The following is a 20,669-nucleotide window of genomic DNA, read 5'->3' as shown; positions in this document are numbered from 1 at the left end:
CCCATTTCAAAACTCCCCCTGAACTTCCTACCACCTGAACCCCTAGCTGGGTGGCATCAGGAAGGACACTGCATGGTAGTTAACTCATTTCAGTGGTATATTTAGGATTCGGTGTGACAGTGATTTATTGCTGAGTGAGCAACCCCTAATCCCTGCACGGGCCGCCCGCCCCTGACCCACCCCGCCGGCCAGTACCACCTACACCATCCCCACTCCCTCTGACTCCCAGAAACACCCACTTCATCCCTGCAGGCTCCCTGTTGCCTGTGCGCCCCATCCAGTCCCCAAATCCACCCACCTAGCAACCCCATTCTACCCTAGATGTCCCAAGATCCAAGGGACCCCTTGGGTCTCCCAACCACCCTCTTACCCCAGCCAGAGTTCTGTCTGTCCCTGGGGAGTCTTGAAAGATAGAGAGGACCATTTAGTCTTTATTCTCCACCTCCACATTAAAAAAAAATATTTGTTGGCTTTTAAAACGTGAAGATGAGGAAAAAAACTTGAAGGTAGGAGAAATATAAAATCAAAAAGTAACAACAGCTGGTGAATTCAAGGGCTATGCCCCCACTGTCCATAAACCCAGACGCCCTGAACAGCTGTTCTCTCCCTGGGTGGGTGGGTACCCTCATACTCTGAGGTTTCTTCCCCATCCCTGAGGTCCCTGTGCTTACAATCTGGGTCATCCCCCCTACTCTCCTAAAGGCCACACTGTCTTCACCCTTGCTCCCACCCCCCTGGGGGGGGGGGGGCCTGGTCACACCCACTCTGAGGTCACAGCCCCTTTCCTGGGTCTCCCCTCTGCTCCTCCCCCTCCCTCCCCAACTTGTTACCCTCCAAGTCAGTGGCCTCCTCATCCCCACTTGGCTCCCGGAGGCTGACAGCCAGCACCAGAGCCTGTAGGAGACCAAAGAGGCAGGCGAAGTGCAGGGGGTGAGCAGTAAGTAGGCTCAGCACGGCATGGAGTCCGTGCAGGGCAGCCAGGAAGGACAGCAGCCCGTGCAGCCAGAGGCCCAGAGGCCCGCTCAGGCCCAGCATGTCCAGGGCTGCCCGCAGGGGCCGTGAACACAGTCCCAGCAGGGCCGAGGCCAGCAGCTCCAGCAAGTGCAGGGTCAGGTTGGTGGAGATCTGCAGACACTCCTCTGGGCCCCCCAAGTACTGCGAGGGAGCCCCTGCTCCCCCACCTGGTTCCCCCCGCAGCCAGCCCAGCAGCTTCTGACGGCGGCCAGGCTTCTCCACTGGCGCTTCAGGCCCAGGGGGGCTCAGTCCCCCTTCAGGAGACACTTCAGATCTCCTGGTGCCACCTGAGTCCACAGGGTCCCATCCCACATGGGGAATGGCCTCTGCTGCCTCCAGTCTCCCAGACTCTTGAATGCCAGCACCAGTCTTGTCCCCCTTGAGGGAATCCATCCTTTTGCTCCCCGGTTGCTCAACTTGGGGCTCCCTGCTTGGTTGGGGAGCAGTCCCAGAACTACTCCGGGCCCCTGAGTCCTTCCTCTGGGAAGGCCCCACATCGCCCATGGTTTCTGGGGCGCTGTCCCAGTCGCTCCCTGAATTTTCAGAGGAGCTATCCAGCCGCCTGGGTTCTGGGGTGGGCGGGTCAGGCCTGGGTTTCCGGCGGCTCCAAGGGCCAGGTAGCCAGCCACCAAGCCGTCGCAGGAACATGGTTGGAATGTGCAATGAACCCCAAATCCTGAGGCCGCGTCCTGGCACTGTTGAGGCTCAGCAGCACAGGTATCTGCTTGGTGAGTGCGTTCACCACCCCACACACAAGATTCCAAGTCTCAGGATCCGACCAGGCCTCCGTCACCTGACAGCGTCCTCCCTGTTTCCGGGTTTCTTCCCAGCAAACAGCACACCCAGTTTCACTCACCGAGGCCACCCAAGGTGCCCCCAAAACTGGAGAGGCGGCGCTCCATCCAAGAGGGAAGGAAGGTGGTCCGATGTAGGGTCCTAACTGCCGACTTGGGGAGCTCAGCGCTGGGAAGTCCCCTGTGGGAGGGCGGGGCAGGTGTCAGCGCACCTCGCCAGCAGGTTCATCCCTTGGATTCCAGGGCTCTGAGTCCCACCGGGCGGCGGGCGGGCCCCAAGCGCGCAGCTGAGACGCGGCCTCGGGAAGGTCAGGCCAAGCCGTCCTCGGAGACCGCAGTCGCGAGCTCACGAGCGGGCCTGTCGGGGACCCAGGCGTCCGGGTGCTGTGGGCGGCGGCCCCTCCCGGGCACAGCGTTCGGGCCGCGGCCTCCCGGAGGCGCCCGGAGCCGCGGAGCCGGAAGCAGCTGCAAGGGCGCCGGAGGGCCGGGCGGGGCGGAGCCGCCACTCGCGGGGAGGACCCTGCGGATGGCCCGCCCCCGCGACGTCGGTGCGCAGCCCGCGGGCGTCACCGCCGTCAGGGCCCGTGTACTAGCCCCGGCCCCTTTTTCGTCGCCCGGAGGCCCCGGCGCCCGCGCTCCCCAGAACGCGCCTGCCCTCTAGCCCCTGCCTTGGGTTCTCCCCCCACAACCCGTTTTTGTGTCCGTGACTTCAAAGCCATGAGGAGTCCTGGGACTTAAGTTGTTCCCTGTCCCTCCCAGCAGATTCCACCGCCGGGCACCTGGTATAAGCAGCACAAGGCAAAGGGGAGGATGGGAAGACAAGTGTAGACGAACAGCATACGCTTCCGCCTTCCTATTGGGACGTTCCAGGTAGTGAAACACCGTGGCTTCAGGCTGAGATTTGAGAGGCCAGAGTACTGGTGCCAGTCAGCTAACAGAGTACAGGCTGCATCATCTGAGGGCTGCCCACCACACTGGCCTCTTCCTACAAGCCCCTACCCACTCTCATCACCCTATTGGGGTGCTCTAGGGCTGGCAGGGAGGTGACCCTATCATGCCACCTGGAGGGGCTGCCCTTTCTGGCTCAGGTGGGACTTGCATGTGGCCCCCAGACTCTGTGGCTTCTCCATAACAGCCTCCAGAAAAGTGAATAAAACACACCAGTGGTGCTCATGGTTGAGCATCCCCCATACACCAGATCACTGGTTTGATTCCCAGTCAGGGCACATGCTCTGATTGCAGGCTCGATCCCCCGTAGGGGGCATCAGGAGGCAGCCAATCAATGTTTCTCTCATCACTGTTTTTCTATCTCTCCCCCTCTACCTTCCTCTTTGAAATCAATAAATACATATTTTTAAAATAAAACACAAAACAAGTGAGATGATTGATTTATTTCTCAACTCTCAGCCCCTCTCTCAAAGGTGGGGCCTGTGGACCAAAATCTGAGTGTCTGGGACTTGAGCAGACACCAGGAGTGTAACAAAGTGCCCAGGTCAGATGCACAAGCTCAGACTTCAACAGAGTCCAGTGTCAGACTCGGCAAGGTCAGAACTCAAGGTTCATGTATGTCCTCAGATCCCGCTCCCAGGCTCTGTCCTTGTCCCTCTGCCTTCTCTCCTCCCTTCTGCTCAGTGTGGCTGCCTGAGGGGCTCTCTCCCTCCCAGCCACTGCCCGGGTATCCTGAGCCAGGAAGTGTGTGACTCGGGGTTGGGATGCTGATCCGTACCCTAACCCTTCCTGATCTCTCTTGAGGACAGTAGGGATGGGGTTGACACGGCCCTTGCCCCAGGGTCCCAGACCCTTTCCAGGCTCCCAGCCTGCCCTCAGCAGCAGCTTGAAGCCTGGGCTGGAAGTAGGCATCCCAAAGTGCAGACTGGGGTTCCGGAGGTCGCGGGACAGTGACAGCAGGTGAGCAGTAGATGTGCAGTGGTTGGAGTCTTGGAAGTAGGCATCACACATCTCACAGTACTGGGTGGACGGGGACTGGGAACTGCAGAAGAGAAAGGACTGAGGGCAGAGAAAGGGTGGAGGTGGGGGAGGGGGGATGACAAGGTCCTTCCAGTCTTTCTAAGGAACAAGTTGCCTTCCTCCCCACTTAGCAATGAAAGACCAGAGGGGGAAAGCTGGGTAAAGAGATGGTAACCAGAACTCGCAAGGAAGGGATACAATAGCTATAGTTAATATTTACACAGTGCTTACTATGTGGAAAGCTCTGTTCTAACACTTGACATATACTAACCCTTTTAATCCTAACTAACCTATGAGAAAGGTGCTCTTATTACCACCATTTCTCAGACAAGGAAACTGAGGCACCTAGACATTAGGTTGCTTGCCCAAGTTAAGCAGAGTTAGCATTTAAACCCAGAGCTCGTGCTCATGATCGTCCTAGTACACTGCCTATCTACCTACACCGGGAGGTGGGGAAGAGAACCCGTCAGCTCTTTGCTGGTGTGGAGTGGCTAGGAAGGGCAGAGCACACTGAAGATGGGCATGGGCGAAGGCTTCCCCTTACCGGTTCCCCGGACTCCTCGTCTCTCCATGGCTCTCTCTGACCATGCGGGCCACCTCAGGGAAGCCTGCTTCTTCAGCCAGCTGAGCAGCATCCCTGCCGCCCAGCTCGCAAACTCCAACCCAGGCAGCTCCCCGGCCCAGGAGATAGCGCACAGCAGCCCCCTGGCCTGCTCGGGCGGCACACATCAGGGGGGTCCACCAGAAGGCATCCCGAGCATTGACATTCCCCCCAGCTCCCCCTGCCTCCTGGGGATCCAACAGCCTTCTTAGTTCTGCCAAGTCCCCCTCCTGGGCTGCCCTCAGTATCCGATGAGTCATCTTGTCCGCAGCCTCAAGGGATCTCCTTTGACCATGTCCTCCTGATGCTTCTGTTGCAGCCTCTCTCATCATTCTTCTCTTCTTCCTCTTTCTCTCACTGGCAGGTTCAGGTTGTGATCTCTGAGGTTCAGGGGTGCTGCTCTCATCTCCAATCAAGGCCTCATAGAAAGCCCGGGCCGCAGCCCCATCCAAGGTAGGCTCCAGCTCTTCAGCCTGTGACTGCTGCTGCCCATCTTTCCAGAAGTCACTGGGGTCAGTGGCTGGGGTGAAGGTGATGAGGGAGGGTCTGGACATGGCTTGGGAGAGCTTCAAAAATGAGACTAGGCAAGGGGAAGATGAGACCAGCAAGCCACTCCAGAGACCTGCTGGGATGAAGGAAAGCAGCCTTAGAGTCAAAAAACCTTTCCCGCCCCCAAAGTGATGCCACCACCTAGATCCTGATCACGTGGGAGAACAGGGAACCCTGTAGTAACAGGCCATGCCCAAGAGTAAAGGTGAGCAAAGACTCCATGAGGCAGTTGCTCAGAGGCCCTGCTTTCCACCCCCACTCCCAGCTTCATCAACAATAAGTAGTGATTGCCTCTCTCTGGAACTACTTCATCATCTCTAAGACAAACGAATAAGAAAAGCAATCAGCCTGGCTCTTCAATCTTCCTCCATCCTATTTTGAGTGTCTATTTCGAGTGCCGTCTTCTCAGAAAAAAACACCTGACACTTCTCAGAAAGCAGGGAGCACATTTGGGGAGAGGCTGCAGTCTGCATCCCTACTGCAAAATGGCGCTACTCTAAGCAAAGGAGTTCACGTAATCAAATAGACAGACTATTCGAAGACGCAAGCGGCTGGGAAAAAACCCACCAAGATTACTTGAGGACGCAGGCGTGCAGAAAGCGCCTGGTTTCCCGCCCTGGAGCCTTTCCAACAGAACTCACGCAGAGCGCCACGTGCCTAGGGAGCGCGAGGACAGGGGAGGATCTGTCAGTTGGGGTCTTGCTTTTACCTAACGCCCCACAATGCCCTTCGCCTCCCTCAACGTGGCCCCCTGCTCTGAGCTCATTTTCTGGAGCTGGGAAACCACTCTCTGGGTTAAGAAAGGCCTTGGGAAGGCGGAGGGAAACCTATGGAATGCCCCGGACTGGGAAATAAAATAACGTCACGCTGCCCCTCACCATTACTGCAACCAGGGTTCGAAGGTCGCACTTAGCGCCCGCAGCAGAAGGCCCCATTCAAGCCCTAAGAAGTACAAAGAGACGAACAGCAGAATGGCTGGCACCGCCTCAGGTTAGCGCACTAGGCCGCCCGGTTCTCTCACCGCCCAGCGCAGCCCAGCGCATCCCACCCAAGTCCCTCAGCAAAATATGGGCCCCGTCGGGGGTCCCCAGAGCGCGCCCGGCGCGGGCAAAGGGTGGGCCAGGCAACTGGACGCGGCGGGTTGGCTGGGATGAGCGCAGTCCCCTGCGCAGGGCGCGCGGGGGCCGGAGGCCAGCCTCGTCCCCTTTCCCACCGCCTCCCGCCCCCGGGATCACACAACTATCTTTCCCATACTTCCCGGCCCAGGAGGTTACCGGGCTTCCGCTTCCGGTGGCGCCTCGCTGCGTCCCGCCCCCAGCGTCTTCCTCAGGGGCCTCGCGACACCAGGGTCGTGCGCGAGTCACCTTGGAAGTCGTAGTTCGCCTTGCCCTGGTTTCGCCAGTTTCTCCCTCTCGGGAACTCTATCTCCCGGCGTCCACCGCGGCGCCTGACCCTTGGCGCTTGCGCGTTGCCCTCTTCCCCCGCACTCCGGTTTACACCCCTCCACTCCGCCTGCCGCGATCGGGTCCGCGGCCTGCGCTGTAGCCGTCGCCGCCGTTCCTTGGAAGTAGCGACTCCCCTCCCCCACCCTGGTCCCGGCCCCCGTCCTGACGGTGAGTCTTATAAGGCTGTCGCCGCGCCGAGTACCCTGTCCCTGGCGCGGCACATGGGGGTCTCCGCGCCTCGCTATGCGGGTGGGAAGGAAGTGAAGAGGGCCGGCACCGAGAGAGGAAGGAAAGGGTGGCTTGAGGGGCAGAGGCGGGATGTGAGGAGACCCGCGAAAGGGACCTTGGGGCCACCCCCAGGCCTTGAGAAAAGGAGGGGCCCAGCTCTCGCTTGGAAAGGATAAACTTGAAACCTTTGGGAAAGGCGCTGGGACCTGCAGAGACCTGCGGTGGTAGGAGCCGAGCCGGGGCCGGCCTCCGGGGGCGTCGGGATGTGGATGGGTCGAGTAGGTCAAGGCCTGGCGGTTTCCGGTGGGACCCCAAAGAGTCCTGATCTCAGAGAAAGGGGCTGAGGTGTCGATAAGAGGTGAAGAGAGGTGCTCCAGAACCTGGACCCTTAAGGAACGGCGGCCCCGCGCTCTTTCTTCCCTGGTGGAGGCAGCGGGAGGAGGGAGGTGGCCGAGCAGCGGAGCTTGGGTCCCACTGACTCTCTCTGCAGCTGACGTGAAGATGAGCAGCTCAGAGGAGGTGTCCTGGATCTCCTGGTTCTGTGGGCTCCGTGGCAATGAGTTCTTCTGTGAAGTGAGTTCTCCTGCCCTTCCTCCTGGGTCCGACACAGCCTGCCCAGATACTCCCCAGCCCGCTCACATGCCTCCATGGAAACTTGTTCCTGTGGAGGAGGAGTCCCCTCAGTGGCCCAGGCAGCTCCCAGCCCTGCCCCTCCAGCAGTGTAAGATGGGACAAGTGAAGCTGTGTCTTTTTGGTTAGTGGAAAAAGCCAAGACGGTAGTGCCTCTCCAGCGACAGCGGTGTGCCTCAGTTGGTTGAGTGCAGTCCCGTGCACGGGAAGGTCACCGGTGCCATCCCTGGTCAGGGCCCACGCCGGGTGCTGGCTCCATCCCTGGTCAGGGTGTGTGCAGGAGGCCACCATCCGTGTTTCCTTCTCCCTCCCTTCCCTCTCCCTCTCCCTAAAATCAATAAAAACCTATTTAGGCCCTGGCCAGGTAGCTGGTTAGAGCATCGTCCTGATATGCCAAGGTTGAGGGTTCGATCCCCAGTCAGGGCACATACAAGAAGCAAGCAGTAAGTACATAAATAGGTGGAACGAGAAATTGGTGTTTTACTCTCCCTTTCTCTTTCTCTCCCTCTCAAATCAACAAATAAAAACTTTTTAAAAGTTAAAAAAAAAAACATTAAGTAAATAAATACATGTCGTCTTGGGGTTTTTTAAGCCAAAGCTTTTATGGGAGGGGGTGTGTGAACTGAGGATAGAGATTCAAGTACCTGTGCTGAGTTGGGAGGGGAATAGAGCGGTTGTCCTGAGGATAAGGCATCAATGGAGCGACTTGTCAGGTCAAAGCCAAGAATTCTGTTATGAGTTCCCTCTTCACCTCCACATCCTGACAGGTGGATGAAGACTACATCCAGGACAAATTCAATCTCACTGGGCTCAACGAGCAGGTGCCTCACTATCGACAAGCTCTAGACATGATCTTGGACCTGGAGCCTGGTGAGGCCCCCTCAGGCTTGTTTTGTGTGTGATGCTTTTTTTTTTTTTTTTTTTTTAATCTTCAAATCCCTGTTCATCTGCTTCTTGATTTGATTTTCTAAATTTCCTTTTGGTTTCTGACTCCCTTAACCCCAAATCCCATACTTCATTTTGATCTCTCACCTGACTTTTGCCTAGTTTAGTGACTTATACCACTTGTGCTCATACTCTGATTCTATAATTCAGCTCTATTCCATAATGCCAGTTTCCCCAGGGGTCTCCTTTTTGCTTCTTTCTCCTGCCTTGCACCTTCCGGGCTAGAGTTCCATCTTCCCTACTGATGTTTTTGCATTTATGTCTTGAGGGAGTTGGGAGGAGGAGAAGAAGGCAGAGGCTGGAGAGGTATGGAGAGAAGGTAGAGCTGCCTTGGGTTGGTGGAAGGGTCAGAGGCCCACATGATGGGTGGGGTGAGGCTCAGAGGTGGGTGTTGAGTAGCCAGCAGCTCCTGGGGATGGGCAGGGCACCTAGGAAAGCGGTAAGACAAGTGGTTGCCGTGTTTCAGATGAAGAGCTGGAAGACAACCCCAACCAGAGTGACCTGATTGAGCAGGCAGCTGAGATGCTGTATGGATTGATCCACGCCCGCTATATCCTCACCAACCGTGGCATCGCCCAGATGGTGAGGCCTCTCTGCTTGCACTTGACTCCTCTGAGGCAGTAAGGGAAACAGGTTCCTGCAGCAGGGAGTCCGGCTGAGGAGCGCCTCAGAACCCGGGCCTGGGAACTCGGTCCTGATTGGGAATTGTGCTGAAGGGGGTGTTTTCAGGAAGGGAGGAGTCACCTTGGGCTGGAAGTGGTTAGAGACTCTCCCTCAGAATGAACAGTGAATGGCTCTGATGGTCTGAGGGCCTGCCAGGCCAGCGAAAGGCAGGAGGGATGGGGGACAGAGTGATATGGGTTGGGCAGAGGAAGGGATTCCCCCTTCTCTTCACCCCCCCGCCCCCCGCCACCCCAACGCTTGCCATTTTATTCACCTCAGTTGGAAAAATACCAGCAGGGAGACTTTGGCTACTGTCCACGTGTGTACTGTGAGAACCAGCCAATGCTTCCCATCGGTGAGTGTTGGAAAGGAAGGAGGACAACATATGGCAGGTCCTCTGGGAAGGAGTTGGGGCTCAGCAAATTGGACCCTGTGTTTGGGAGTGAGTTTGGGCACGGTCAGGGGAGCCCGCACGCTGAGCCTGACTGTCTCCCAGGCCTTTCGGACATCCCAGGGGAGGCCATGGTGAAGCTCTACTGCCCCAAGTGCATGGACGTGTACACACCCAAGTCCTCCAGGCACCACCACACGGACGGCGCGTACTTCGGCACTGGTTTCCCTCACATGCTCTTCATGGTGCACCCCGAGTACCGGCCCAAGCGGCCTGCCAACCAGTTTGTGCCCAGGTAGGGAGCAGGGACAGTCACCAAGGGTCAAAGGAAAGGCCCGGGACCCCTAGAGAGAAGGGAGGACTGGGCATGGTCCTTTTTTGAGGTCTGCTTCTCCCAAAGCTAGGGCTCTCCTTGCTGAGGGTGAGGGACCTTAGAAGAGTTCTTTGATTGCCTGTGTCTCAGTTCCCTTGTCCATAGTGGGATGCTGATGGTACCTGCCTGGCAGGGTATTCTTAAATATGTGAAGTGTTTAGAATAATGTTTGGCACTTAGAGCACCATTTAAACAACAGCTGTTCTTGCCATCACCTGGGATGTTCTGCCTTTGCGAGGAGATCCTCAGACCACAGTTCAAGTGTCGTTTATCTTCCTAAGCATCATCTTTACTCGGGGCGGGGGCTCAGTTTTACGGTGAAGCAAGTAGTGATACAGACATAGCCTAGAATTTGAGTCTTAATGGGTATTTAAGATACAGACCCAAATACTCGTGTAGGGAGGAGGTTGGGAACCGCTGCCCTTAAGCACTGAGCAGGCCCGTGGGGAGATCGGAATGTAGGCTGCTGGCAGGGCTGGATGTGGCTCACCTGCTGTCTCTGACCTGTTCCCTGGCCCAGGCTCTATGGTTTCAAGATCCATCCGATGGCCTACCAGCTGCAGCTCCAAGCCGCGAGCAACTTCAAGAGCCCAGTCAAGACGATTCGCTGATTCCTCACCCCCGTCCCCATTCCTTTGCTGCCACCCTGTCAGCAACCCTCTATGGTTTTTAGTTTAAATTAAAGGAGTCATTATTGTGGTGGGAATATGAAATAAAGTGGAAGAAAAGGCCATGAGCTGGTCTGCTGGTGCTTGGGGTTAGGGAAGGGAGGGTAGTGTGCTGGATGCCAGGGGCCCTCATGGCCCGGCTCACCCTCCCCCCGTTGAAAGCTGGCACGGATATGTGCCCGGTGGATTGGTGATGTTTTTAGTAGCAGAGCAGAATCCTAGGACTGGATGTGGGGGTGTGCAAAGTCCCAAGGAAAAGACCCAGAGGAAGGTCAGACTTCAAAGACTAGAGAAATGTTTGCTTTGGTCGGGAGGACACCTCTGGCTGTTTACACTGTAAGGGTCATAACACTCTCAGTTCTGGTTTTACAGGGAAAGTGGTTCGAAAATAAGGGGTGGAGAGAAGAGGGGAAAAAAAGGCCCAGAATTGCTGTCGGTGTGGTCCTGTGTGCCCCCCGCTGGGGAAGCAGAGACATGCTCATCTCAAAGGAAGGGGAGGCCGAGTTCCTGGCCAGAGTTTCAGCACAATGGGGGCTGGCTCTGATGTGAGGGAGGGCGGCATGTGGAGCTGGACACAAGCTAATTCATGGACCCTGAGGGGCAGGAATAGGTGTTTGGGAAGCACACTGGATACAGGCCCAGGTCCTGCCCATCTCGGCCACTGCGCCCACATTCAGAGAGCAGGCCTCGTGGGTGAGGACACACTGTTCCTCCTGCCAGGTTAATCACTTCCTCACCCAGCCCAGGTCCTGCCCCAGGCAGGAATATAGCTCTGCCCACGGCAGCTCCTGCCCAGACTCAAAACCCCCCTGCAGCTCAGGACCCAGGAGCATGGTCCTGGGAAGGTGGAGTTGCAGGGCACCCCTCAGGCACTGTCCCTCTCCCCAGAACGCCATAATGAAGGCACATATGCTGGTCGCTGTGCTGGCCGCCGTAGGCTTCGCAGCGGGAAAAGGTGAGTGGGGCCCAGGGGCAGGAAGGAAGGAGGTGGGGCAGGGACCTTGGAGTGAGCTCTGCTCCCATCCCTCTGTCTTCCTCAGTTCCTGTTCCTGAACTCCGGACCTGCCACCTCTGCCTCTTAGAAGACCCCTCTGCAGGATGCATTTCTGGCTCAGAGAAATGCACCATCAGTAGTTCATCCCCATGCATGGTGATCACCATCTATTACAGTGAGTTCAAGACTCAGGAAGGGGCTGCTGGTGAGACGGCCCATTGCTTGGTCTCATAGATGAGGGCTGCTTGGGGCACAAGAAGGAGAGAGGAGGATTCCGGAAGGTGGTGTCAGGAGTTTGGGGGGCGGGGGGCGGGTAACGAAACTAAATTTCTGAAGCTGTCTGGGGTGGAAGTTGGGTCTGGTGAGGGATGGGGAGAGTTCTTGGTAGGGGTGCCAAGTTTGGAGACTACGGGAGGCAACGGCTTATGAGCTGTTCTCTTCCTCCAGATACCAGGGTTCGCTTCCTCATCCGAGGCTGTGGACAGCACAATTCTTACCGCTGCCAAGAAAAACGCAACACCTACTTCTCAGAGTACTGGTACCAGGCCCAGTGCTGCCAGTACGATTACTGCAACTCGTGGTCCAGCCCTCAGCTCCAGAGCTCCCAGCCTGAGCCCCCTGGTGGGGCCCTGGGCCTGCCTCTGTCCAAGTCCCAGATCCAATGGTTCTACCAGGCCCTGAACCTCTCACTGCCCCTCCCCAGCTCCCATGATGGGAAGGAGCCTAAAGGCCTGGACCCCCTGGCTGCCCTGCCCTCGAACCTGGGCTTGTCTGTTGCCGACCTGCGCCGCATATACTTGTTCCTCAACAACTCGGGGCTTTTGGTTCTTCCCTGGGCAGGGCCCTGACCCTTTACACTTCTTGAATTGCAGTCTGTTCAGCATCTCTCCCAATACCCAGCACCCTGCTCTGGCCTCTCAGAACTCACCTTCTCTGCTCTGCTCTTTCAGACCTTCCCTTTGTCCTCCAAGTCTTTATGGCTTTGGTTCCATTCCCTCCTCAGAAACCCATCATGCCCAGTGCTCTCCTTCCTCCTGGAGAATAATCTCAAGTGCAGATTCTGCTAGGCTGGCCTGGGGAAGGCAGCGGCTCCCTTGTCCTTTTCCCACCTGAGTGTGCCGTCACCCCATCTTCCTCGTCCCCTCTGGTCTGGTCACCTGCCACCTCCATTTAGTTCTGGCTGTCTCCCATCCTGTGCCTGTCTCAGACGCAGGCCAGGCTGGATTTGTAGCAAGGAGGATGCAGATTCCTGACTGGGCATCCTGGTGTCCCTGCCTCACTGTCTACCACCCCACTCCCACCCGGGTCTCCTGCCTTTCTCAGCTCTTGTTCTGGTCTCTGTCCTCCTCAGCCTCACTCCATGTCACTGAGTCCTGATACCCACTTCCATAGGTGCCCAAGGGAGGGGAGAGGGTCTGTCCTGCTCTTCTCCGTGTCCCCCGATTTCCCTCCACAATAAACAGACAGGGTTAAGTCTGAGTCACATTGTTTATGGGGTTAGGCTCAGGTGTGGGCAGGTGTAGACAGGTGGAAACGTTAATTGGGTGTGGGGTTCAAATGGTTGCAGAGCCCTGCCCACTCCACCTGGTTTTGTGGCTTCTGGCCTGCCCCAAAGGCCACGTCCATCCCACCCTCTGCTCAGCGAGAGATCAAAGCTTGAGGATTATGGTGCCTCCCGGCCTTAAACGTACCCTACAAAACCTAGGAAGTTCAGTCCAGGTGATGTCAGATTTTTCCACCTGAAAGAGGAGGAAAAACTTCAGGAAAACTCAGGAGCAAACCTAAGGGCCCAAGCCTGCACCTCAGTCACCTAGTGCTGAGGGACCTGTTTCCTGCCTGTCTTCTTTTAATTTTGTATGTGTGTTTTTTTCCAATTGATTTCTTTAGAGAAACACTGATGGTTTTAACTGCCTCCTGCATGCCCTCTACTGGGGATTGAGCCCGAAACCGGAGTGTGCCCTGTCCTGGAACCCTAGGGTGACCTGGTGCACGGGGCGACTGCACCGCACCGGCCGCATCTGCCTGCCCATTCTTTTTAGGTTCCTGGTATCCAGGACCCCTTAGCTAGGGGCCTTTTTTTTTATTTTTGAAAATGGCAAATATCCTGAAAGCAATAATGAATAGTCGTAACTCCCTTTTCCTTACATTCAACAAACTACACGCGCCCGCTCTGTGCCAGGCCCAGTGTTGAGCACCAGGACTCAGAAGGTACAGCCAAGTCTGCCCTCCAAATCTCAACCCAGTGCTGGGGTGGTCAACCCATTTCTGAGAAGTAGTGCAGCCTCGCAGCCGGGACCCCGATCTCAGCTCCTCCACGTGGGTAAGCTGGTCTCCTCGGGGCATGGCGAGTGCATGTGCACGTACACATACACACACGGCTTCGCGCGCACACACATGCCTTCGGGACAAACTGACTTAGGCCTGTCTGTTTTTAAACCTCTGGCAAAACGTATATAAGATGGGCTTTTGAAAGCCACCCACCTGTGTTAGCAGTTTTAAGCTGGCATAAAGGCCTCTGGTACCCAAAGCTGCTTCTAGGCACTGACCCCAACTCGGCGTCATCTCTACCCCGAGCTGGAGCAGCTCGGCTGGGTTTTGTCTGCTGGGTTTAAATGGCATCATACAGCATATACTCATGTACACGGCACTGACACTGGCCACGTGTTAACTCCATGGCCTGTGCTCTGGTGGGAAACACCAACGTTAATGTTTAGGTCAGAAGGCAGTTGGAGGGACAAAGAGGTGTAAACCTGTGTGTCCCCCTCTTGCTGGGCCCACTATTCCCCGCACTTGATTTCGGTCTAGGACAGAAAGGCCCGAACTGGAGGACAGCCTCAGAGGCTGAGGACCCCAAGGCCCGAAACAAGCATAGAGCCATGGTCCTGAGGGAGCTGAGCCTGGGACAAAGCCCCGGGCTCCACGAGGCCCAGCCGCTCGCACCCTTCTCCTTGGACCTTGCACAGCCCACGCCCACCGACACCTCCCTGCAGTTCCCACACGGCTCTGGGCTGACAGCACTAACGGGTGCCCACTGCCCTTTTGGCTGGCACTGTATCTCCTTCCAATTCCTCTTCACCTGTTTGTGCTTAGAGCTGAATCAGACACCAAGAGAGGCGAGAGCAGGGCTAAGAAGAGCTGGGAGCGCCTTACCTGTCCCCCAATGGGGCCGCCCGGCAGGACCCCCCCTCAGCCTCCACCTCCACCAGAAGAGAGAAACCATACAGATTGTACACCAATTTATTCTGCAGGAACACCTGGCGAGAGAGGCCTTGGTGGGAGGAAGGGAGAAGGCCAGAGCAGAGCAAAGGCTGCCTAGAGGTGGGAGAAGAGGCGAGGGAAGCTGTCAGACTGTGAGGACTTACAGGGAAAACTCCAGAGATGTTTGGGGAGGGGCAGAGTGTGAATGTGGGTGCTGAGGGGCGGCAAGAGGCAACGGGGGCTGGGTCAGGTAACCTGGGGAGGTGGGACGACTGCTGGGGGGGGGGGCTAGAAGTTGTCCTGGCTGCGCCCAGGTGGGAACCAGGAAGCTGGCTGGACACCGGCAACATTTTACTGCAAAGGTCTCTGCAGACGTCCTGTGGGACTAGAGCGCTCGGTTCTGTGGGCTATTGCAGAAATCCTGGAAACAGCATCGGGAGAACATCCAGAAGCCAAACACGGGGGAAGTGCGGGTGTGTGAGCAGGCACTCATCCGCTCCTTGCGGCAACAGTCACTCACCATGATGTCAGACCCACTACCTGCAACAGCAACACGGTCCCGGCAGAGCCCCAAACCCTCCCCTCCCTCCCTCCACTTGGACTTACACTGCCCCACACCCTTCCCTGCACCCCCAAACGCAGAGACTCCTGGAGCTGGGCAGGGCAGGGAGTGCCAAGGAGAAGGAGTCTTATTAACTCCATTTTACCCCCCTCCGCCCCGATATTAGGGGGTGAAAAATCCCTGCCTGAGAGAGTTGAAGAGCGGAAGTCACCGCGGTCCTACAAGTCCTACAGCGGATGACAGCTGGGCCTGACGCCCAGGCGAGGAGCTGTGCGCGGGGTGGTGGGGCACGGACGCTGTTTACAAACCGCTAGGGAAACGTTATGTTCCCATAACTGTTAAGTTTAAAAAGCAAGTGCAGAACAGTGTCTACAGGGCTATGTACTGTTTGCGGGAGAAGGGGTAAAGGTAGAGTACATGTGTATAGGGTGGGATGCCCAAAAAGATCACAGGAAGGGGAATCCAGACATAAAAAGAGTGGTTTTCGTTTTCGTGCGTGGGAGCTGGGGACTGGGCCAGGAGAGGGCAGACTTCTCTGAGCCCCGGGACGCTGCAGTGCTGAACCACGTGTGCGCAGCTCTCTGGGAAGGGGGCGAGGCGATGTGAATACAGGCAGCTCCCTGCAGTGGTGGTTGAGTGCCATCTCTGGAGCCACCACAGGTTGTGGCTCAGCCCTTGGAGACTCGGCAGGTGTGGGCCTTTCCCGGCCTCTCTCCTCAGCTGGGAACACCTCAGAGGCCTGTAAGTGCCTAGCACAGTGGTTGGCCCAGAGGCTGTGTTAGGGTTTGTTAACTAAGAAGGTGAGCGGCCAGGTAGAAGAACAAAGGGATGGACAATTTGGGGGAAGTGGAAAGTTGAGGGGAGGTGTCCAGAGGGCAATTTGATGGGCAGTGTGGCCACCGCTCAGACTGTGATGTGGCTGTGCGGACGCCAGGGAAGCAGATAAGTTCCTGTGGGAGAGTGAAACGGGAAGATAGCCAAAGAACATGAACCCTTAAGGGTGAAGGAGAATGAGGCAAGACTCTGTGAAGGAGACGGGAAGAGGTAGCTGGCCATCTCAAGGCTGGCGCCTGCGGAGGGGGGGACACTCAGCTGTGGGCTGAGAAGGGCAGGCAGTGGCGGTGGCGGTGGCGGTGGCGGTGGCGGTGGAGACAGGGACTGGCTCTGAAGGAGAGAGTCGGTGCTGGGCAGTGTCGGAGAGTTGGGGCTAGGAAATGTAGGGACTCAGTTCTGGGCCCCAGACACACAGAAGGCAGCTTACTGTTCTTGATGAAGAGAGTCATACAGCTGCTGCCAGGAGAGGCCAGGCAGATGTCAGATCCCAGCAGGCACCCCAGCTCCTTGGTCTCCAAGAGGCACCGATAGCAGCGCAGGTATTTGGGGAACTCAGCTGGATAAGGGGGCTCTTCATTGACAGGATCAGTTTTACCTAGAACATGGACAAGCTCTGACCCCATGCCTCTGCCTGCCTATTTTCCAGGTCAACGCCACTGTTTCCCTCCCTCATCTCAGAAAACCATAAAATCACCAATTCTTTAAAACCATCCGGCCCAGCCAGTGTGGGTCAATGGTTGAGATTCGACCCATGAACCAGGAGGTTTGATTCCAGTCAAGAGCACATGCCTGGCCGAAACCGGTTTGGCTCAGTGGATGGAGCGTCGGCCTGCAGACTGAGGGGTCCCGGGTTCGGTTCCGGTCAAGGGCGTGTGCCTGGGTTGTGGGCACGTCCCCAGTGGGGGGTGTGCAGGAGGCAGCTGATCGATGTTTCTAACTATCTCTCTCCCTTCCTCTCTGTAAAAAATCAATAAAATATATTTAAAAAAAAAAAAAAAAAGAGCACATGCCTGGGTTGCAGGCTCGATCCCCAGTGCGGGGTGTGCAGGAGGCAGCCGATCAATGATTCTCTTTCATCACTGATGTTTCAACCTCTCTGTCCCTCTCCCTTCCTCTTTGAAATCAATTAAAAACAAACAAACCCAGAAGTAAAAACAAGAATACATCATCACAGGATATGAAGAATCTCTGCTTTGTGCAGACAAGAGATTTCAAGCAGCCCAGGCCCACATTCTTTGTTTGGTGATCCTATCACAGGACAGACTCATTTCTCTCTTTTTTTTTTTAATATTAAGAACACACTTTTTTAAATTTTTATTGATTTCAGAGAGGGAGAGCGAGAGAGAGAGATAGAAACATCAATGATGAGAAAGAATCATTAACCGGCTGCCTCCTGCACGCCCCCAACTGGGGACTGAGCCCACAACCTGGACATGTGCCCCTGACCCTAACTGAACCTGGGACCCTTCGTTCCACAGTCCAATGCTCTATCCACTGATCTAAACCAGCTGGGGCAGGACAGACTCATATTAAACTTTTTCCACCAAAGCCCTCCCAACCACATGCATATATAGTTGTCCCTTGGTATCCACAGGGGATTGGTTCCAAAGTGATACAAAAATCTGCTCAAGTCCCTTATATAAAAATAGAGGCCTCATGCAACCGCGGCAGCTGCCTCAGTCCTCACAGCCCTGGCTTGGTCCAGAAGGTCGTCTGGAAGGATGTCCGGAAGGTTGTTTGGCTGTCTAGTCTAATTAGCATATTACGCTTTTATTATTATAGATGATGTAGTGTTTGCATATAACCTATACACATCCTCCCAAATACGTTAAATCATGTATAGATTACTTGTAATACCTAATACAATGTAAATACTATATACTAGTATATAGATGTTATACTATATTCTTTAAGGAATAAAGACAGAAAAATGTCTGTACATGTTCAGTACAGACACAACCATCATAGGCCTAACTACGTAGTACACATCAACAACAATATCATTTTAAAAATATTTTTCATCCTCGGTTGAATCCAGGGATGCGGAACCCGCACATATGGAGGACTGACTGTACATCTATCTCCCTCTTCCTCTGGTCCCTGGCCAAGACCACAGGTTAATGAGTCCCCAGTCCCAGCAGAGCACTTGGTGTAGACAGATGCTGACAAATTTTTGAATCCTGTTTCTATGGCGATGGTGCTTTACAGCCAAGTGAGGAGGCTATCAGGCTGCTTCCAGCCTCTTTCTACCCTGGGGATCCTGGTGCTGTCATCTAGCTTGCTCCCCAAACCCTCCCTATTCTGTGTTGTCCTGAGATTTTAGTGGGTTCCCTTCAGTAACTCCATTAAGGTCATTGCTGTTGAGTGAGACAACCCTGGGGTGTCACTAGACATCTCCCTCAGAGTGACCATCAGTGCATTAGCAGTGCCCAGGCATTATCCCAGCAAGCCCACTCATCCCATCTTTCCTCCTGCCTGGGCAGATGTCCCCAACACCTGGTATCTGTGGGTTCCTCTACCCAGCAGGCCTTCGGATCCCTTCGAGCCACTTACCAAACACCAAGCTCATCACGACCAGCACTGTTAAGAGGACCATGTACAGAGCGTGGGGGGTGCTGTGGAGGCCCAGGGGCCCCAGACTCCGGCTGTGTGTAGGGCCTGCCATAAAATGCATGACTGCCCACCAGCCTCCAGCATGCGCTTATATTGGTCAAAGAGAAGTTGGCCAAGAAAAAGGAGAGGGGCAACACCCATTTGGGGTGGAAATTAGAGCCAAAACATCCAGAAGGACAGAGTGTTCTAGCCCACGCCCACTCTGGAACCTAACATCCTGGCTTGGGAACAGGAGCCGCAACAGGGGAATGAGACGGGAACATTCTTTAAATATATATATATAGGGGGGGGGAGGATGGGGGTTAATGGGGGGGAATGAGGACACATTTGTAATTCCTTAACTAATAAAGAATTTAAAGATTAAAATATATATATATATATCTATATATAGATTAGATAGATAGATAGATAGATAGATAGATAGATAGATTTCAGAGAGGAAGGGAGAGGGAGAGCAAGATAAAAACATCAATGAGAGAGAATCATGGATCAGCTGCCTCAACCCGGCATGTGCCCTGACTGGGATCCAACCGTGAGCCCACCAGCTGGGCGCACCATGTTTTAATTTTCAGTCTAGTAGTCATAGTAGTTGCCTCCTGGTTATCTTTGCAAACATTCCTTTGGGAAACCAGGCTGCTTCGGCGCAGTGCAAAGGTTATTTTGCCCGGTTTTAACATCCGAAGGTTTGAGGCATAAGACTGCACACAGGCAGTTCCCCCGGGACGGCAGCTCGGGCTCCGCTGTAAAGTGGCTCCGTGGTTACTCACACGGCCTTCTTAACGGGGAGACAAGCAGTAAGCACTGATGGGGCGTGGAAACCACCGGCAAAGGGGTTCAGCAGAGGAGTCACAGGACGGCTTCGGTTTATGAGATTCTGAGGCGGGAACCAGTCAGGCGGCTGTTCCCGAGCCCAGTCACTAGATGGGGGCCTGGTCCTGCAGAAGAGAAGCGGGGAAGCCAGAAAGTGAGTGAAGCTGCGCGCGCTCATTTAAATGTTTATTTTAGTTACAGTTCACTTCAGAAAACATCGTTATTGTTGAAAGTATTACTTATGTCCCCCTTCTCCCCATCAGCCCCCTCCGCCCACCCCGGCCCTAGGCCTCACCATCTAATGGTCCGTGTCCGTGGGCCACGCATAGACGCACACAAGGTCTTTGGGTGATTACCTCCCTCCCACCCGCTCCCGCCTTCCCTCCGAGATTCCCACGCGGCTCGGTGCTTCCACGTCTCTGATCCACTCCGTTGGTGAATCGATCGGCGAGTTCAGAAGGAAGCCGACAGTTAGTCAGGCCGAGTGGGCGGGGAGGGGAGCGGGTAGACCGCACCGCGGTGACCCGGTGGTGCCGTTTTCCAAGATGAGAAGGCGCAGGGCCCCCGGGTCCAGGAAGCCCACCCTTCCCCACGCCCGCTCCTGCCCGCCCCGCCGCGCTGGGCTGCGGGCCAGCGGCCTCATCTCCGGTGCCCACGGGCTCCGTGCGCTCCTCTCCGCGCCTGGCTGCCCCGCCGCGCCCCGGGAAGAACCTGGGGAGGCGCCCGCCGGCCGTGGCGGGGCCACGCGGTCCCTAGACTAGCGGTGGGTCGCGCAGGGTCCGTGGGCGACGGAAGTCCTCGGCGCCAGGTTCCGGCGGGAGGTCTGGGCGGGCACAGATCAACCCAGAGCCCGGGTTGGGCGCTGATGGAGGGTGAGGAGGCGCACGGGGGCGCGCAGGCGGCGGACGAGAGAGGAACGGAGGGCCCCCCCGCCGCCGCGCGCCCCCAGAGCCGGGATGAACGAAATGACGGCTGCGTTAACATTGCACCCTTCATTCGCCCCGGGGTGCCAGCGGAGGGCCTGGCACCCACATAAACGCCTGCTGGATGGGTGAGAGGGACAGACGAGAGAATCAGCATCGGGGCCCCCTCGAAGCGGACAGGGCGAAGGGGAGGCGGGAGGGACCGTCACGGCGTCTCCGACCCTCCGCGAGGAGCCCGCACCCGCACCCGCACCCGCAGGCTCAGGCCCGGGCTCCGGCGGCCCCGCCCTGCGATCCGGGAGGCCTGGCGCGGAGTCCCGCAGCCGGTTACTTGTAATTCAGGCGAGAGTTCTCTGAAGACTCGTGTTTAGAGCCGAGCCTTCATACTACCTAAATGCCCACTAATGATTGTGGGGTATAAACGGAACCCCCTCTGTCCAGAGATGGGGCGGGTGTATCGAAGGCC

The 20,669-nt window shown here is 56.2% G+C and overlaps 5 protein-coding genes across 9 annotated transcripts; 2 read left to right on the top strand and 3 right to left on the bottom strand.

Annotated features, from left to right (window-relative positions):
* Positions 1–73: 73 nt before the first annotated feature.
* On the bottom strand, positions 74–2,281 carry CUNH6orf47 (chromosome unknown C6orf47 homolog). The gene has a single exon (XM_006104620.3). The coding sequence runs from the start codon at positions 1,660–1,662 to the stop codon at positions 772–774; it is 891 nt and encodes a 296-aa protein (XP_006104682.1). The 5' UTR covers positions 1,663–2,281; the 3' UTR covers positions 74–771.
* A 900-nt stretch (positions 2,282–3,181) lies between these two features.
* GPANK1 (G-patch domain and ankyrin repeats 1) lies at positions 3,182–6,176 on the bottom strand. 4 transcript variants are annotated; one of them, XM_006104614.3, is made up of 4 exons: positions 5,805–6,176; positions 5,494–5,583; positions 4,321–5,002; positions 3,182–3,798 (listed from the first exon to the last, which is right to left on the bottom strand). In XM_006104614.3, the coding sequence occupies exons 3-4, from the start codon at positions 4,929–4,931 to the stop codon at positions 3,354–3,356; spliced, it is 1,056 nt and encodes a 351-aa protein (XP_006104676.1). In that variant the 5' UTR covers positions 4,932–5,002; positions 5,494–5,583; positions 5,805–6,176; the 3' UTR covers positions 3,182–3,353. The 4 variants fall into 4 exon arrangements, with proteins under 4 accessions (XP_006104676.1, XP_006104674.1, XP_006104675.1 ...); XM_006104612.3 differs by having other exon boundaries at positions 4,321–4,999; XM_006104613.3 differs by lacking the exon at positions 5,494–5,583.
* Positions 6,177–6,228: 52 nt separating this feature from the next.
* CSNK2B (casein kinase 2 beta) lies at positions 6,229–10,334 on the top strand. The gene is made up of 7 exons (XM_006104619.2): positions 6,229–6,539; positions 7,090–7,172; positions 7,997–8,099; positions 8,641–8,756; positions 9,117–9,192; positions 9,334–9,523; positions 10,122–10,334. The coding sequence occupies exons 2-7, from the start codon at positions 7,101–7,103 to the stop codon at positions 10,210–10,212; spliced, it is 648 nt and encodes a 215-aa protein (XP_006104681.1). The 5' UTR covers positions 6,229–6,539; positions 7,090–7,100; the 3' UTR covers positions 10,213–10,334.
* Positions 10,335–10,480: 146 nt separating this feature from the next.
* LY6G5B (lymphocyte antigen 6 family member G5B) lies at positions 10,481–12,742 on the top strand. The gene is made up of 3 exons (XM_006104611.3): positions 10,481–11,224; positions 11,310–11,438; positions 11,711–12,742. The coding sequence occupies exons 1-3, from the start codon at positions 11,101–11,103 to the stop codon at positions 12,109–12,111; spliced, it is 654 nt and encodes a 217-aa protein (XP_006104673.1). The 5' UTR covers positions 10,481–11,100; the 3' UTR covers positions 12,112–12,742.
* Positions 12,743–14,484: 1,742 nt separating this feature from the next.
* Positions 14,485–18,723, bottom strand: LY6G5C (lymphocyte antigen 6 family member G5C). 2 transcript variants are annotated; one of them, XM_006104610.3, is made up of 3 exons: positions 18,411–18,723; positions 16,285–16,452; positions 14,485–15,001 (listed from the first exon to the last, which is right to left on the bottom strand). In XM_006104610.3, the coding sequence occupies exons 1-3, from the start codon at positions 18,529–18,531 to the stop codon at positions 14,847–14,849; spliced, it is 444 nt and encodes a 147-aa protein (XP_006104672.1). In that variant the 5' UTR covers positions 18,532–18,723; the 3' UTR covers positions 14,485–14,846. The 2 variants fall into 2 exon arrangements, with proteins under 2 accessions (XP_006104672.1, XP_014302419.1); XM_014446933.2 differs by lacking the exon at positions 14,485–15,001 and having other exon boundaries at positions 15,741–16,452.
* Positions 18,724–20,669: the final 1,946 nt, after the last annotated feature.

The sequence above is a fragment of the Myotis lucifugus genome, unplaced genomic scaffold, assembly GCF_000147115.1.
Source record: "Myotis lucifugus unplaced genomic scaffold, Myoluc2.0 scaffold_585, whole genome shotgun sequence".
NCBI classification, from domain to species: domain Eukaryota; kingdom Metazoa; phylum Chordata; class Mammalia; order Chiroptera; family Vespertilionidae; genus Myotis; species Myotis lucifugus.
Note: the sequence above shows the minus strand (reverse complement) of the source record. Positions and strands in the feature narration are given on the sequence as shown.